Source organism: Anabrus simplex, chromosome 3 (genome assembly GCF_040414725.1).
Source record: "Anabrus simplex isolate iqAnaSimp1 chromosome 3, ASM4041472v1, whole genome shotgun sequence".
NCBI lineage: Eukaryota > Metazoa > Arthropoda > Insecta > Orthoptera > Tettigoniidae > Anabrus > Anabrus simplex.
In genome coordinates this window covers 114416172-114432301 of record NC_090267.1, presented here as the reverse complement: position 1 = coordinate 114432301, position 16130 = coordinate 114416172, and the positions used below count along the sequence as shown (strand labels likewise).

At 36.9% G+C, this 16130-nt stretch overlaps 1 protein-coding gene across 1 annotated transcript in view; it reads right to left on the bottom strand.

Annotated features, from left to right (window-relative positions):
- CysRS (cysteine--tRNA ligase, cytoplasmic) overlaps positions 1-16130 on the bottom strand; it is a 123845-nt gene that overhangs the window by 43343 nt on the left and 64372 nt on the right. Inside the window, exons 8-9 of the mRNA XM_067142685.2 lie at positions 1361-1505; positions 1061-1278 (exon numbers count right to left, since the gene is read on the bottom strand). Coding sequence (XP_066998786.2) covers positions 1061-1278; positions 1361-1505 — 363 coding nt within the window. The remainder of the gene's footprint in view (positions 1-1060; positions 1279-1360; positions 1506-16130) is intronic.

The window sequence follows — 16130 nt, the reverse complement described above, 5'->3', positions numbered from 1 at the left end:
AACATAACTAACCAACAGCAACTAGCATGACCGTGACTGCTGCTTGCCGGTAATAGTGGTTTCCGGAGACCGCGCCAATTTATCACGGTTCCACACATCGCCAAAGGAATGCTTTCGTTTAGCGTGCTTACTTCGGGCTGTGATTACGTCAACATTTAAAGCAAGTTTAGAAAAAAGTATCTTATTGCATGTTTTCGTTACAACGGGATGGGCGATCGTAATCTATGTGAAATATATTCCTTAAAAGCGGACTTTTCCTTATCTCGGGGTTTGTTATAAGGGGGTTAAAATAACATTGTGCTTATGGCGATTCGGCTGGGCCTTATGAAAATCTTCGTTAAAAGCGGGAATTCCTTAAAAGTGGGCACGTTACAACGGGGTTCTACTGTATTGTCAAATTAGGCTTTATGACAAGACAAGTGGCAGTCTTTTTTTCACATCTATCTCTTATCCAATTGTCAAGTGAAAAAGTCCATCTATTCAACACTTTTTATATCATACATATAATATTATGTATTATTTTTATACAATACATGCTTCATCTCCTATGGAGACATCTTCAGTTCCTTAGAAGACTTAGCATACAATCACAATGATAACATTTAAAATTATTTGTGCAGGTATAGTTTTTTAAATGGTTAAAGTCTTTAGTCTTAATAAAATCATGAGCATCAAATTTGTAATATTAAAAGGAAAAAAAATCTTTAAAGAAATGGTCTAAAGGCAAATGAAGTTTAAATATACCAGTAATGGTGATTCTCCTATGAAGATATCTCCTGTTCCTTATAAAACATAGCATAAATCACAGGATAACGAACTGAAGATGTCTCCATAGGAAACAAAACATGAATTGCATACAATACATAATTAAATGTATGACAGAAAAAGGGTGTTGAATATATCAACCTTTGACCTTTTCATTTGACAACTGGATATTTTGTCAACACAGATACTGGAATAAGACGAAATTAATTAATTGTAGTATCTATCTCTTAGGTAGTAAATTTCTCTTCCAGACTTTTAATGGAGGGAAAAGCCAGGAGTATATCTTTGGACTTACATTGGAAGCATCACCAACACCTGAGACCGGAAAACCAATAACATCTCGAGTAGTAATTGCTCCGAACACCCGTAGTATCCTAGTGATGTAGGCAGCAACATCACGCAGCATCATACAGTTAGGTTCCTGAGATTGTCCCCTCTTATCTCGTACGTAGACATTGCAGACAGTGACCAATTCTCTGATGACATCCAGGGCTGTTCGTGTATCCACATTGTCTGGCACAAACGTACAAACAATAAGTAACTGGGAAGGATTACACAATAAGAAGTGTGACTATGATATACAACAGGTACTCACCACACAGAGCAGCATGAACAGCTTCTCGAGCATTCCAGAACTTCTGACTGAGCTCTAGTTCATGTTTACCCCACTTTTGGAAAGACTCTAATTCCGTGCCAGCTGATTTGCACCTTGTCATATCTTTCACAGTCAAAAAGAACTCCTGCACAAAGAACAGTGTATTACAGCATTAGGGCTAACTCTCAAATTTTCAACAACTAGACTGGAATGAATGAAAAAATTGTACAATATAGTATGAAATTTAGTGTGGAGAAAAGGAAGATGATTGTCCTTGTCTTCTCTTTCTGCTAATTCACATGGCCTTGCTTGTGATTCTTCTTTTTTTCTTTTTTAGGTTTGGCATCATACTAATAAAAGAAAAGAAGAGAAAACTTTGAGGATTGCCGATAGTGTGGTTCGGCCACTCTTGAATGTTAGCAAATAACTACATAGCCTACCACATAGTTGACTTGCTTGGTATAAATCTTATTGGGAAAAAAATTTTCAACAATTTTCATGTTTCAGTTAATCTAAGACATAAAAATTTGTTCTGTACATTTCACCTTTTAATGTTTCCATGACATAATAACGATAGGGAATGAGAGGAAAGTCATCAAGCTGGTGGTAGGAAAGAGGTAGAAAACATCTTAGTGGCGCTCCTTAACAGGTGATTTTCTCAGAAATCTTCTCAAGTTTAGAATTTCACATCAAACGAATTAAAATCAGGGGAATGGGGTAGAACAACAAGCAAACAAACTATCAAACTCACATACATAAATAAGTAATATTAAATTATCCTTTTTAAATTTAACATTTCTAATTCATTTTCTAATCTACTATATAGGCTATATAAGATCCATCATGCTTTGTCCAGCTGTGGGACTGTCCAAGAATTTTTACAACTTCCCCAGAAACAAGGAAGTTGAAACTCTGAATACTTATTTCTCTACATTGCAGTTTAAAAATACTGAGGTTATGTACCTCTCTATGGCTACAGCTGCAGTGTGGATTACATTTCCCTGTACTGATACAAAATTTGATTGATGTTAAAAAAACAAGAACAGAAGAAAAATTACAATTCTCCAGCAACAATAGCTACTCTTGACTGAACTAATGATTAGTTCATAAGCAAGAAAGGCACAGAGTATTGTCTTTCTAGACCTTCATGGTCACCCGAAAAGCCGGGCAGATATTCCGATTGAAAAAATGAAAACCACCTCTACATACTGTATATTACATGCTTGTGTCACTCTCATTTTCATATTAATCTCTCTCGTTATCATTAGGGAGAAGATTTTTATGTAATTACATATTTTGACTGCACGTTTTAACACAATTTACGACATTTATTATTCCTATGGTGTATCCTGAAGCGTTAAAACCTAATCTTATTTCACATAACTATATACGTTCACGAAAAAATTATGTAAGTACATATTTTAAGCAAATCCATAATAAGCACATAAATTGGCAATGTTATTGTTACTCAATGAAATTTAAAATGCTTCTGTGTTATAAAATGCTGCTCATATTTTCATTTTAGGATTACGGTACTATTTTTAACAGTGTATCTTACATCATATTTCTGAATGATGTGGCTATTTATGGAATTATGCTGTTGAAAATAAATTAGACTTACTCTCCGCTTTGCAGGTACAGGGACTGTTAAAGGTCGAAATATCAAAATTTGTTCTGTAAAATCGTTGGGTTTAGAAAAATGTGCAAAGTTACTGAAGTATTGGAGGGTGCTCATGTTGGTAAAATTGAAGGCGTTCGTGTTTGTGACATTCTTCTCTTTAACTATGCACATCTGACATCCTGTGATGTGGAGCGATCATTTTTGCAGTATAAGGCATTCTTTAGAGATAATCTACATGCATTTACAATGGACAATTTGGAGACGACCTTTGTTGTTCACCGCAATTCTGAGATTACTTCTAGCAACTAATATTCCAGCGTGTGATTGGTGAGTACGAACTGGTACAATATTTTCAATGCTATATTTAAACAAAACATTACCGTTTACTTAAAATACCGCAATACATCAAAAATGAATATATCGTACTGTACTTTTCCATACACAGACTCCATTTACCTTAAGGAGCACCTTTGGTAGCACCATATTTTAACACAAAATTTCATACTATAGGTCTTTTCTGCTCTGATTGCGGGCGGCCTACACGCTGTCAGGGGAAGCGGGGAGCATGGGGCCAACCAATCCAACATGACGCAAGAGGCCGTTAAGGGAAAGAGACAGAGGCTACCTCTACTACAACGTTGCCAGGAGTGCCCGCGCGCGTGTTGAAGTTGTTTTGAAATCCACATACCTACGAAATACAGAGCTTCGTATGTTATAGTTCGAGTATGGCCTGTGGATGTTTTATTATTACATACATAATCATTATAGACTGTTATGCCTTTCAGCGTTCAGTCTGCAAGCCTCTGAGAATTTACTAAACGTCGCCACATTCCTCGATTTGCAACTAGTGTTGTGACCTCATTTAGTTCTATACCTCTTATCTTTAAATCATTAGAAACCGAGTCTAACCATCGTCGTCTTGGTCTCCCTCTACTTCTCTTACCCTGCATAACAGAGTCCATTATTCTCCTAGGTAACCTATCCTTCTCCATTCGCCTCACATGATCCCACCATCGAAGCCGGTTTATGCGAACAGCTTCATCCATCGAGTTCATTCCTAAATTAGCCTTTATCTCCTCATTCCGAGTACCCTCCTGCCACTGTTCCCACCTGTTTGTACCAACAATCATTCTTGCTACTTTCATGTCTGTTACTTCTAACTTATGAATAAGATATCCTGAGTCCACCCAGCTTTCACTCCCGTAAAGCAAAGTTGGTCTGAAAACAGACTGATGTAAAGATAGTTTCGTCTGGGAGCTGACTTCCTTCTTACAGAATACTGCTGATCGCAACTGCGAGCTCAATGCATTAGCTTTACTACACCTTGATTCAATCTTTCTTACTATATTACCATCCTGGGAGAACACACAACCTAAATACTTGAAATTATCGACCTGTTCTAGCTTTGTATCACCAATCTGACATTCAATTCTGTTGAATTTCTTACCTACTGACATCAATTTAGTCTTCAAGAGGCTAATTTTCATACCATACTCATTGCACCTATTTTCAAGTTCCAAGATATTAGACTGCAGGCTTTCGGCACAGTCTGCCATTAAGACCAAGTCGTCAGCATAGGCCAAACTGCTTACTACATTTCCACCTAACTGAATCCCTCCCTGCCATTTTATACCTTTCAGCAGATGATCCATGTAAACTACAAACAGCAAAGGTGAAAGATTACAGCCTTGTCTAACTCCTGTAAGTACCCTGAACCAAGAACTCATTCTACTATCAATTCTCACTGAAGCCCAATTGTCAACATAAATGCCTTTGATTGATTTTAATAATCTACCTTTAATTCCATAGTCCCCCAGTATGGCGAACATCTTTTCCCTCGGTACCCTGTCATATGCTTTCTCTAGATCTATGAAACATAAACACAACTGCCTATTCCTCTCGTAGCATTTTTCAATTACCTGGCGCATACTGAAAATCTGATCCTGACAACCTCTCTGTGGTCTGAAACCACACTGGTTTTCATCCAACATCCTCTCAACGACTGATCGCACCCTCTCTTCCAAGATGCCAGTGAATACTTTGCCTGGTATACTAATCAATGAGATACCTCGATAGTTGTTGCAATCCTTCCTGCTCCCTTGCTTAGAGATTGGTGCAATTACTGCTTTTGTCCAATCTGAAGGTACCTTACCAACACTCCATGCTAATTTTACTACTCTATGAAGCCATTTCATCCCTGCCTTCCCACTATACTTCACCATTTCAGGTCTAATTTCATCTATTCCTGCTGCCTTATGACAATGGAGTTTATTTACTATTTACTATTTACTATTTACTATCCTTTCCAAGCATAATTTCACCAACTTCATTTTCCTCCTCCCCATGAGCTTGGCTGTTTGCAACACCACCATGATGATTTCCTTTTACATAGAGAAGATGTTCAAAATATTCCCTCCACCTCTCCAGTGATTCCCTGGGATCTATTATGAGTTCACCTGAATTACTCAAAACACTGTTCATTTCCTTTTTCCCTCCCTTCCTAAGATTCTTTATTACTGTCCAGAAAGGTTTCCCTGCTGCTTGACCTAGCCTTTCCAGGTTATTACCAAAATCTTCCCATTACTTCTTTTTGGATTCAACAACTATTTGTTTCACTGTTTTATTATTTATTTATTTATTTTTATTATTTTATTATATCTTCGACTAGCTGATGTACCCGTGCTTCGCAACGGAATTCTACATTGTATATAGAATTCTAGTGTACACGTTGTGAGCAAGATTGTATTATACCCTAGAAACGCGATGGGGAAGTCACCATATGAAGACTGAGTTAGGGGGTTTTCACTGTAACAGCAGACAAGCTTGCATAACATCAGTCACAATAAGGTTGGGGAGTTTTCATTATAATGGTAGACACTCACTCTCCACCTGCCTTTTTACATCCTCAGAAATACTGTCTTAGTCGTTTTCCCAACTGAAATGAACATACATTACAATGACATCAGTAGGAATGGCACGATTAAAAGCAATGCTTTCATATGCAATACTCGATCAAATGAAACACCACACATTTTCTCACTTTTAACGAACAGGACTGCACTGCCGATCTAACAGTCCAAAGTTCCACAGCTGAAATGACCAAGCTGCAGACAGCCTCGATTCATGAACACTTCGTCTTTTTTAGGCAGGGAGAGGGTCGAACAGTGAAGACTCCCAGGGCAAAAAATATGCCCTTTTACTAATCTGTTTCCTAGGAGAACCCGATGAGTTGGAAAATATCAATTTACTACACTGGCAGCAGAAAAATTTTTCCTCCAAGCCAGAGGAGAAACCCTCTCTTCACAGATAATTTGGAATAAAATGAATGTAGAATTTAATAAAAGTGAAGAGGAAGAAGCTTTTCTTAAGAAACGGCTCTTTTCAGCGTTGAATTTTGAGTTATTTAGTGAATTGGAATCTGGAATAGGAATAGGAATCTGGAATAGGCCTAAATTGTTATTTTAGACCAGGCCAACTACTACTACTACTACTACTACTACTACTACTACTACTACTACTACTACTACTACCGAGCTCGATAGCTGCAGTCGCTTAAGTGCAGCCAGTATCCAGTATTCGGGAGATAGTGGGTTCGAGCCCCACTGTCCGTGGTTTCCCATTTTCACACCAGGCAAATGCCGGGGCTGTACCTTAAGGCCATGGCCGCTTCCTTCCACTTCCTAGGCCTTTCCTATCCCATCGTTGCCAAAAGAACTATCTGTGTCGGTGCGACGTAAAACAAACAGCAAAAAAAAAAAACTACTACTACTACTAAGTCAGCCTCTGCTTTAAGTATGCACACTGCTCATTAAAAACAGCGTGCCAGAGTAGGGATCGAATAACTGGAATACTATGAAGAACCAGTGTGTAACGTACCAGCTGTATCAGGAAATGTATGAACCAGAGGAATGACATGCTAAAGAAGAAAGTTTTCTAACTCCCCAACTATTTCCCGCCAATATTTAGTCAGGCTATTATACTCGGTACGCAGCAGTAATCCCATCTATCAGAGTTGAGAGGCAGCATAAGAGACAAATAACATCACAACAAACAATGTTCAATGTAATGTTACTGTTGATCAATGTTATGCGCTTTTGATATTGTAGGTCTTCACATTTAGTTTCCTTCCGATTCTGAAATACCACTCATCATAGTCGGTATGGTAAAACTGAATAAAATATAACTGATCGGAAATTGTATTCTCTGTAACTATTGTTATGTAGTACTTTTCGATAGGACCAAAAACATAGGTATTTAAAAAATTAAATTTTGGGCGCCTTCCCCTAAACTTCACATTCTGTGGCATGAGGAGTTCCTTTGTAATATCACTGAAGGAAAAATTGCTGGAAAAAGAGGAAGAGGACGACCCAGAGTGTCTTACTTCAAGAACCTGCTTCTGAGGATGAAGTGCAAGACCTACGCTGAGTTGAAAAGACTGGCTTAAGATAGACAACTGTGGCTGCAGCGACAAGGCTTAGCCTTTAGAATATGATGATGATCCCCTAAACTACAATTTCATCCAGGGTGAATAAAATTGTTTATAATTTAGACTGTATTTTTTTTTTTTTTATTCCCCAACTCTATATACCGATTTTCATTAAATTCTGTTTACCCATTTTCTCGTGTCTCTGCGTCGATATGGACTTAGCAACAAAAATACAAATTCATGAATATCTGTGTTATCATAGCTGGTACGGTAAAAATGTATAAGACATAAATGGTCGGAAATTTCATTCTATATAACTTTGGTTATGTAGTATTTATCGATACGACTACTAATAATATAAATATTTGAGAATTCAATTTTAGGCCTTCCCCTGAACTACCATTTCATTCAACATGAATAAAATGATTTATAGCCTAAATTGTAGTAGCTCATTATCCGACTTTGTTTACCAGTTTACAATGAGATAGGACCATTAATGATATAAATATTTAAATTTTAGGTCTTCCCCTAAACTACCATTTCACTCAGTGTGAATAAAATTATTTATAGTCTAGATTGCAGCAACTTATTCCCCAACTTTGCATACCAATTTTTATTAAGGTAGGACCACTAATAACAAATATTTGAAAATTAAATTTTAGGCCTTCCCCTAAACTGCCATTTCTATCAGCATGAATAAAATGATTGATGGTTTAGATTATAGCGACTTATTTCCTGACTTTACATACCGATGTTTATTAAATTCTCTTTAGTCGTTTTCTAGTGATGCGTGTACAGACAGACAGACAGACAGACAGACAGACAGACAGACAGACAGACAGACATTACGGAAAAGTAAAAAGTACATTTCCTTGTTACTGTGGACATGACCGTTACAGAAATACCATTCTTTTCAAGTTCTGAGCAATGTACAGACAAAACTCTTATCTATATATATAAAAAAGCAAGATGTCCTGACTGACTGAATGATAATCAACGCACAGCAAAACCTACTGGAGATAATTGCATGAAAATTTGAAGACATGTTCCTACCGTAGCTTAGATGTGCACTAAGAAAGGATTTTTAAAATTTCCTGTTTAAAAGGGGTGAAATGTGATTTTATAATTTTTGTTGAATTTCTCCGTTTCTGTGAAAAATATTGTACTTACATTCATTCAGATATTTATTTTCATATATCATAAATAATATTTTAAAAGAAATTTTAAAAATTCTGATTTTAAAGGGGTGAGATGTGGTTTTACATTTGTGTTCAATATCTCCGTTTCTGAACAATATTGTACATATATATTCATTCAGTTTTCCAAATTGTCTCAATAGTACAGCAAAAATCTTGCTTTTCTTGAAAAGTCAACGTAAATATATTTATTTTCAAGATTTTCCAGATTAAATACTTCCTTTGCGCGAATGAATCTTTGGCTTTTGCCAATTAAAAATGGCCGCAGCACTTTCCAACGTATAAGTGTACATGCCAATTCAATCCGCTTCCGTGTATTTTAAGACGGTAACGAACCAAGTCCTTAAAGAAAAGAAAATACAATTAACAGTATATAGGCCTACATATACGAGTGTTTGTGATTGAATTCATGAGAATTTTTTTAGCGTAACGGTTAAGTCAACGGACTACAGACTGCAAGAATGCAGGTTCGAATCTGCCCGTTGACGGCCTTTTTTTAACACAGGAATATTGTTTTATCAAGGAGATTTATTACAATTTTATATTTTGTTAGTGAGTTATGCAGCCGCTTACAGTTTAAATGAATTGTTTCATCCGTACAACTGGTAAAACAGGCTAGGCAAAAGCAGTACCAGTTCGGCGCGTGCATGCGTCATTAGCAAAGCTGTCTATGGTTTGAAGATATGTCACTCATATTGACGAAGGAGAGACCGGAGGCAACTTGCATTATATTGTCGACCAGTGATGAAGTGTGTGTGATAAAACTCTTGACCAATAAGGGTTTGAACCTTGGCAATCCTTGCTAATAACTATTCCTCCTCAGAAGAGTACCAACATTTCATATCAGAAGATTCAACGTACTGGTGTGTGATATTTCAAGGAGACAGCTAAATAACAGACTGCAGCGCGATAATGTCTTTTACACGCACACAGCATAATGGCAGTAACTTATCTAAACATTAATGTTGAAGTGTTGCCACATAACATTGTTTCTATTGTAAGTGACAGTGCGTGTCTATTTAGATCTCTTTCTTACATTTTATATTCTACTCAGTTACGGCATAAAGAAGTTCGTGAAGCTATTGTTTCGTAAGTTGTCTCCATTGTGTCCGACAATCATCTTGGTAATAACTATTCCTCCTCAGAAAAGTGCCGACTTTTCGTGTCAGAAGATTCAACTTATGGTGGAACATGTGAGTTGACGGCAGCAGGCAAAATATTTCCATTCCGCTTTGAAGTTTATCGTTATCAAAAGTTATACTGGACATCTAGTGATGAAGCTAATACCGTAAAAAGATTGCTATTTACTGGTAATCTCTCTATTTTCATTCGTTGCTACAAAAGTTTCCGAAAAATATCGTACTCGATACTCAAATGCTACGAGAAAAATACAATTTAAAAAAAAGCAGCAAACACATTTTAACAGAATAATCCTTCCGCACATACCATTGCTGCAAGTAAATACCAAAAGAAAAATCCCAAAGTCCATACAGCAGCAGCGGACACGTACCAGAAGAATAACCCCAAGGTTCATAAAGCAGCAGCACCGACATATCAGAAAAATAATCCCGAGTTTCATAGAGCAGTGGCAGCTACACCCCAGCAAAATAATCGCGAATATCACAGGACAATCAAACGCGATATGAGCAACATCACCCTGGGGTCCGAAAAGAAAGACGATTGCGTCCATGTAAAATTAAGTTTTGTTCCGAGATGTCTTACGATCCTGAAATTAATTACGAAGATAACAGCTTGATAACCACTGGTACAATGATCCATAAATGCCAATTCTGCAATGCTCTAAAGTGGAAAGATGAAACACCAGGCATGTGTTGTGATTCTGGCAAGGTTCAGCTGCCACCACTCTAATCTCCACCTGAACCATTGTACAGTTACTAATCCAGAACATGGTCATTTTTTGATCGAATTAGAAAATATAGCAGCTGTTTTCAAATGACATCTTTTGGTACTAAGCAAGTCATCCAACCCGGCTTTATGCCAACTTTCAAAGTACAAAGTCAAATTTAGCATTCCATAAGCAGTCTATTGTGAAATGCTCATCAAGATCCTGGATTTTTGCAGATTTACTTTAATGAGACGGCTAATGAAATGAATGAAGCATTGCTTACATGTTTTGATGCAGAAGAAATAGAGTATAAATCGGTCGACACTGTATTACAAACGGACAATGCTGTCAATTATACAGCAGAATTCCTAAATACTCTTAATCCTCCAGGATTCCCATCTCACAAACTTCGTTTGAAAGTAGGAGCACCTGTAATGTTGTTATGTAACCTCAAACCACCTAAGTTGTGCAATGGCACTAGATTACGTGTGATGTTAAACAAAAATAATAGAACCTAATGTTATTACAGAGTGTTCTCCAGGAGAATTTCATTAAACAGCGAACTCGGAATACACGTGAAACTTTTCAATTTCGGCCGAAGCCGGGACGGGAAAACACATAATTTACGTTCATGTCTTACATTTTGTACGAAAGTCGATGAACGCATAAGATGGGTTCGGTGGACTTCAAAAGAAAATGGGAAATAAAATAATATAATGGGGCATAACTCAACCATGACGCGAGCGAAGCCGCGGGCAAAGCGCTAGTTTTATATATATAGATGTAGTATGATACAAGTTAATTAATAATGCATATAACAAGTGCATTGACAACAGGCCGAAAAACAATTCGTTCAAAAGTACAGAGTTACACAACTTTCTTATTTTCATACTTCACCTTACCTTATTCCAGCTGTAATATTCGTGTTACAGCACTCCGACACTTGTCATCGTCACCAGAGCTGTTACCGCAAATATCCTCATCACTCGACTCCTCACTGTGGTTGTCGTCTTGCAGATTTATTATGATATCATCCATGACTGTGTCCAATACCACGTCCCTTATGTAATCATCCTCTTGAAATTTTTCAGCATGTGACAGCATGCTTGGTTAAGGTCACACACTTTTTTCACTGTCATTTCCACATTATTTATTACTGTGAAATGTTTAACGATATTGACGGAATATTTGCCATTGCTACAAGCAAAATATAACTTGAATTACGTGCAGACAGAATGTTAATTGGAACTCAGAGTTGGGGTTATGTACGTTGACAACCATACACAAACAACATGAGTATCGGTATCTACTCAATTTCAAATTATGTGGTACGCTTTGAGTATCTGCTTGGACGAGTGAGAATTTTTTAATTCTTACCCAAGTACATACTAGTTGGACTAAGAACATACTAAGAGCTTATGCTCATGAGTACACACTTTGAGTAAGATCTCTAGTCTTATTCATACGACCCAATACATCTTGTCAAATGCAGACCATTTCAACCATTATTATTGAATATTCATTACTACTGTGCTCGTTGTTATTATCATCATCTTCATTATAATGTGTGGCTGTAAATGTGATATTGAAATAATAGGAAATGAATGAAAATAAAAAAGGAACAATAATTACAAATTCACAAACGTACTGTAACTGCAAAACATGATGAAGACTGTAATATGACATCTACATAGGGACTGATCCCACCTAGTAATATTTATCCACAGAATGGATTTTCTTGAGAATATCATCACTAATCTTAATGTACCTGTAGAATTCCACACAGGTCATATCATAACAACACTTTGTTACTAGTACGACTTTCAAGATTGTTTGCTTTCAACTGCGTTTTGTTGAAGTTCTACACATGTGTTCTTTAAAGATACCACTCTTTTTGTTGGAGTGTTGGATCCAGGAAAACAAAACCATAAATTCAATTACTTTGAGCAAGTCTGCATGCAAAATGATTTTGTTTTTCCAACTATCAAAGATTTCTTCCCATTTTCTGTCAAGTGACATGTCTCCTTCTTCTTACTGTTTGAATTTATTTCCAGGGATGTAATTCGCAACACAGCTTTCTTCATCAAACAGCTCTCCGTTGTTTGTGCTTATGTCACACTTTCTACTTGCAACAAAATCCAAACCTGACTCACTTTCTGAGCAAGCTAATGTGTTTTTGAGAAGTATCGAATCAATAACTTTTATTTCTTTGAACTGTTGAATCCAGCAATCAAAATATTCAATGCATGCAGTGTAAAAGGACAAAGACTTTCTTAATGAAGAAAGGTCACCAACATCTCCATTTTCTTGTAGTTGATTTATTTGATCAAACTGATAGAAGTTATTTCCATTAATTTCAGTTTTAGACTTTTCTAAATATATATTATGACTATCATCAGTACATTCACAAGAAAAGTTGATGTCTGAGATTGGATTCAGAATATACTGTACATTCTCAAAAAAAGTTTTAATGACATTGGGGAACCTTTTTTGTGTGTGTGTGTGTGTGTGTGTGTGTGTGTGTGTGTGTGTGTGTGTGTGTGAAAGAAAATATTTAAAGGCCTGGAATATTTCTAATATACATTCTATTACTGGTAAAATCACCAGCCCCTTAGTTTTGCTGTGTCCCAGTAACTTCTGATAATCTGGGTCTACAAAGCCACAAAATTCCTTTAGTTTTATAATTCTAAAGGTATACAGTATGTATATAAAAAGAAACAGTACATCTTCACTACAATTGTTTCAATATCTATAGGCAGGCAATCCGTCACTGTACACAGATATGTACAACTAGCAGTTACCCGCAGCTTTGCTCGCGTAGATTTAGTAATTTGTTAAAAGTAATCGTTCCTCGGTACTATACTAAGACATTATCTGAAAATCCCTGAAGTATAAAAACTCACCAAAAAATTGAGAGTTTCATTTACCCCAGAAACTCTTTGTAAACCACATTTGTGCCATTGCCTTTTGGGGCCAAGGTGATCATGCAACATAGAAATGTACACGTGAGAAACAGTCTTTCTCTCAAGTCGAAAAAAAAAAAAGTTTCTTTATTTTTAAAAGAGGTTCAAAAACCTATTTCCACGTCCGTAACATCTTCAGTTTTTGAGATATAATTATCCCCATAAAAGGAATTCAATCCTTTAATCAGTCATTCCCCCACCCCCACCTATGTGAATTTTCCAGGGGAAAAAATATGTTCCTTTATTTTTAAAGGAGATTCCAAATACCAATTTTCACATCTGTAACATCTTCAGCTTTTGAGTATCCTCATAAAATTAAATTTCTTCACTTCTTTTCACCCATGTCCCTCCTTAAGTTTACTTAGCGAAAACAATAAATATGGGTTTCTTAATTTTTAAAGGAGATTCAAAATATCACCTTTTACGTCTGTAACATCTTCAGTTTCTGAGATATAAGTATCCTCAAACACAGGATTCAACTCATTTTTTATTTATCCCCCCTCCACCCCTCCCAAGTCGACTTTCCGAAAACAAAAATATACTCGTTTCTTTATTTTTAAAGATTCCAAATACCAATTTTTATGTCTATAACATCTTTAATTTTATTAGATATAAGTATCCTCATACAAATAATTCAACTAATTTTTCAATTCTTTCAACTACCCCCCCACCCCCCAAGTAATTTTCCGAAAACAAAAGTACGTTTCTTTATTTTTAAAGGATATTCCAAATACCAATTTTCACATTTATAACATCTTTACTTTTTGAGATATAAGTACCCTCATACACATATCTCAACTATATTTTCAATTCATTCATACCCATCTTAAGTGGATTCCCCCCCCCCCCCCAAAAAGAATATGTGTTTAGAAGATTCCAAATACAAATGTTCATGTCTGTAACATTTTTAGTTTTTGAGATATAGCCTAAGTATGCTCATAAAAATAATTCAACTCCTTTTTTTCAACACCCCCAACCCCGTTATGTTGATTTCCCAAAAAAAATGCATGCTTATTTATTTTTGAAGCAGATCCAAATACCAATTTTCACATCTGTAACCTGCAGTTTTTGAGATATAAGAATCCCTATAAAAAGATTTCAGTTGTTGTCACTTCCTTTCACCCTCCCCTTTAAGTGAAGTTTCAAGAAACAAAAAATACTTCTTTATTTATAAAGGAGCTTCTTCCACATACCAATTATCATGACTGTAGCATCTTCAGTTTTTGAGATACAGTGAAACCTCGGAATGCGAGTAACTTGGTCTACGAGTGTTTTGCAAGACGAGCAAACATTTAAAATAAATTGTAACTTGATAGGCGAGTGAAGTTCCGCAATACAAGCGTCATGCAGGCCTAAGTTTTCCCCTCCCCTGTTCGTTTGTTGAATGGATGAACAAGGTCTTTGGTCCGGCAGTGAAGAAATACCTTTCAGAAAATAATCTGCCGCCCAAAGTCTTGCTGGTTATGGACAATGCTCCTGCTCATCCTCCAGGCCTCGAGGACGACTTACTGGAGCAATTCAAGTTGGTTAAGGTTAAGTTCCTTCCTCCCAACACTACTCCACTACTCCAGCCTATGGATCAGCAAGTAATTTCAAACTTCAAGAAGCTATACACAAAAGCACTATTTCAGCGATGCTTCGAAGTGACCGAAGGAACAAATCTTACCCTCCGAGAGTTTGGGAGAAATCGTTTTCCCATCGTGAACTGCCTGAAGATCATCGATAAAGCCTGGGATGGAGTCACCAAGAGAACTCTCACTTCCGCTTGGGGAAAGCTATGGCCTGACTGTGTTCTTGGACATGACTTTGAGGGGATTGTTGGTGACAATGAGCTGCCGATTGTCGATGAAATTGTGTCCTTAGGGGAAAACTATAGGCCTGGAGGTGAATGACGTAGATATTCAAGAGCTGGTGGAAGAACAAAGCCAGGAACTGACCACCTGCTAACTGATGGACCTGAATCGCGAACACAGGAGGAGGTTATGGAGATCTCGTCCGGGGAAGAGGAGGAGGAAAAGTCAATGTAATCTCTCACTTCAACTGAGATTCAGGATGTGGGAAACGGTGAAAAATTTTGTAGAAAAACACCACCGAATAAGGATGTAGCATTGTGAGTGATGAATCAGTTCAATGACAATGAAATGTCACATTTTTGTGAAATCCTCAAAAAGAGGCAAAAGCAACAGTCAGTGGACAGGTTCCTCGTTAAAGTTGCATGAAAATAAAACAATTGCAGTGAGCCAACAGATAGCAGTGATTCCGTTAGTGAAATTCGTGCTACACAGTAACTCTTCTCATGTCATCTCTCGTCTTCCACACACCAACAATGATTCTATTGTAAGAAAAAATGCACTTGATGTTGTTTTAGAAATGGTATGCGAATATATATTTTTGTGTTGTGAACGAATCATCCGTGTTTCAATTGTTTATGGGAAAACTTGCTTTGATATACGAGCGCTTTGGATTACAAGCATTGTCGCCGGACCGAATTATGCTCGCAATCAAAGGTTCCACTGTATATGTGAATGAAATGAAAACCTACAACCTGTTTTCCAGTCATTGATCGGGTCAGGGATGTAATGAATGAAGCAGATATAGGCTATTAGTACGATGGGGTCGCCACTCCCAAAGTGATTTTTATTAATGGCTGATAGATGCTATGAAATGATAATGGAGTGTTGCTGGAATGAAAGATGACAGGGAAAACCGGAATACCCG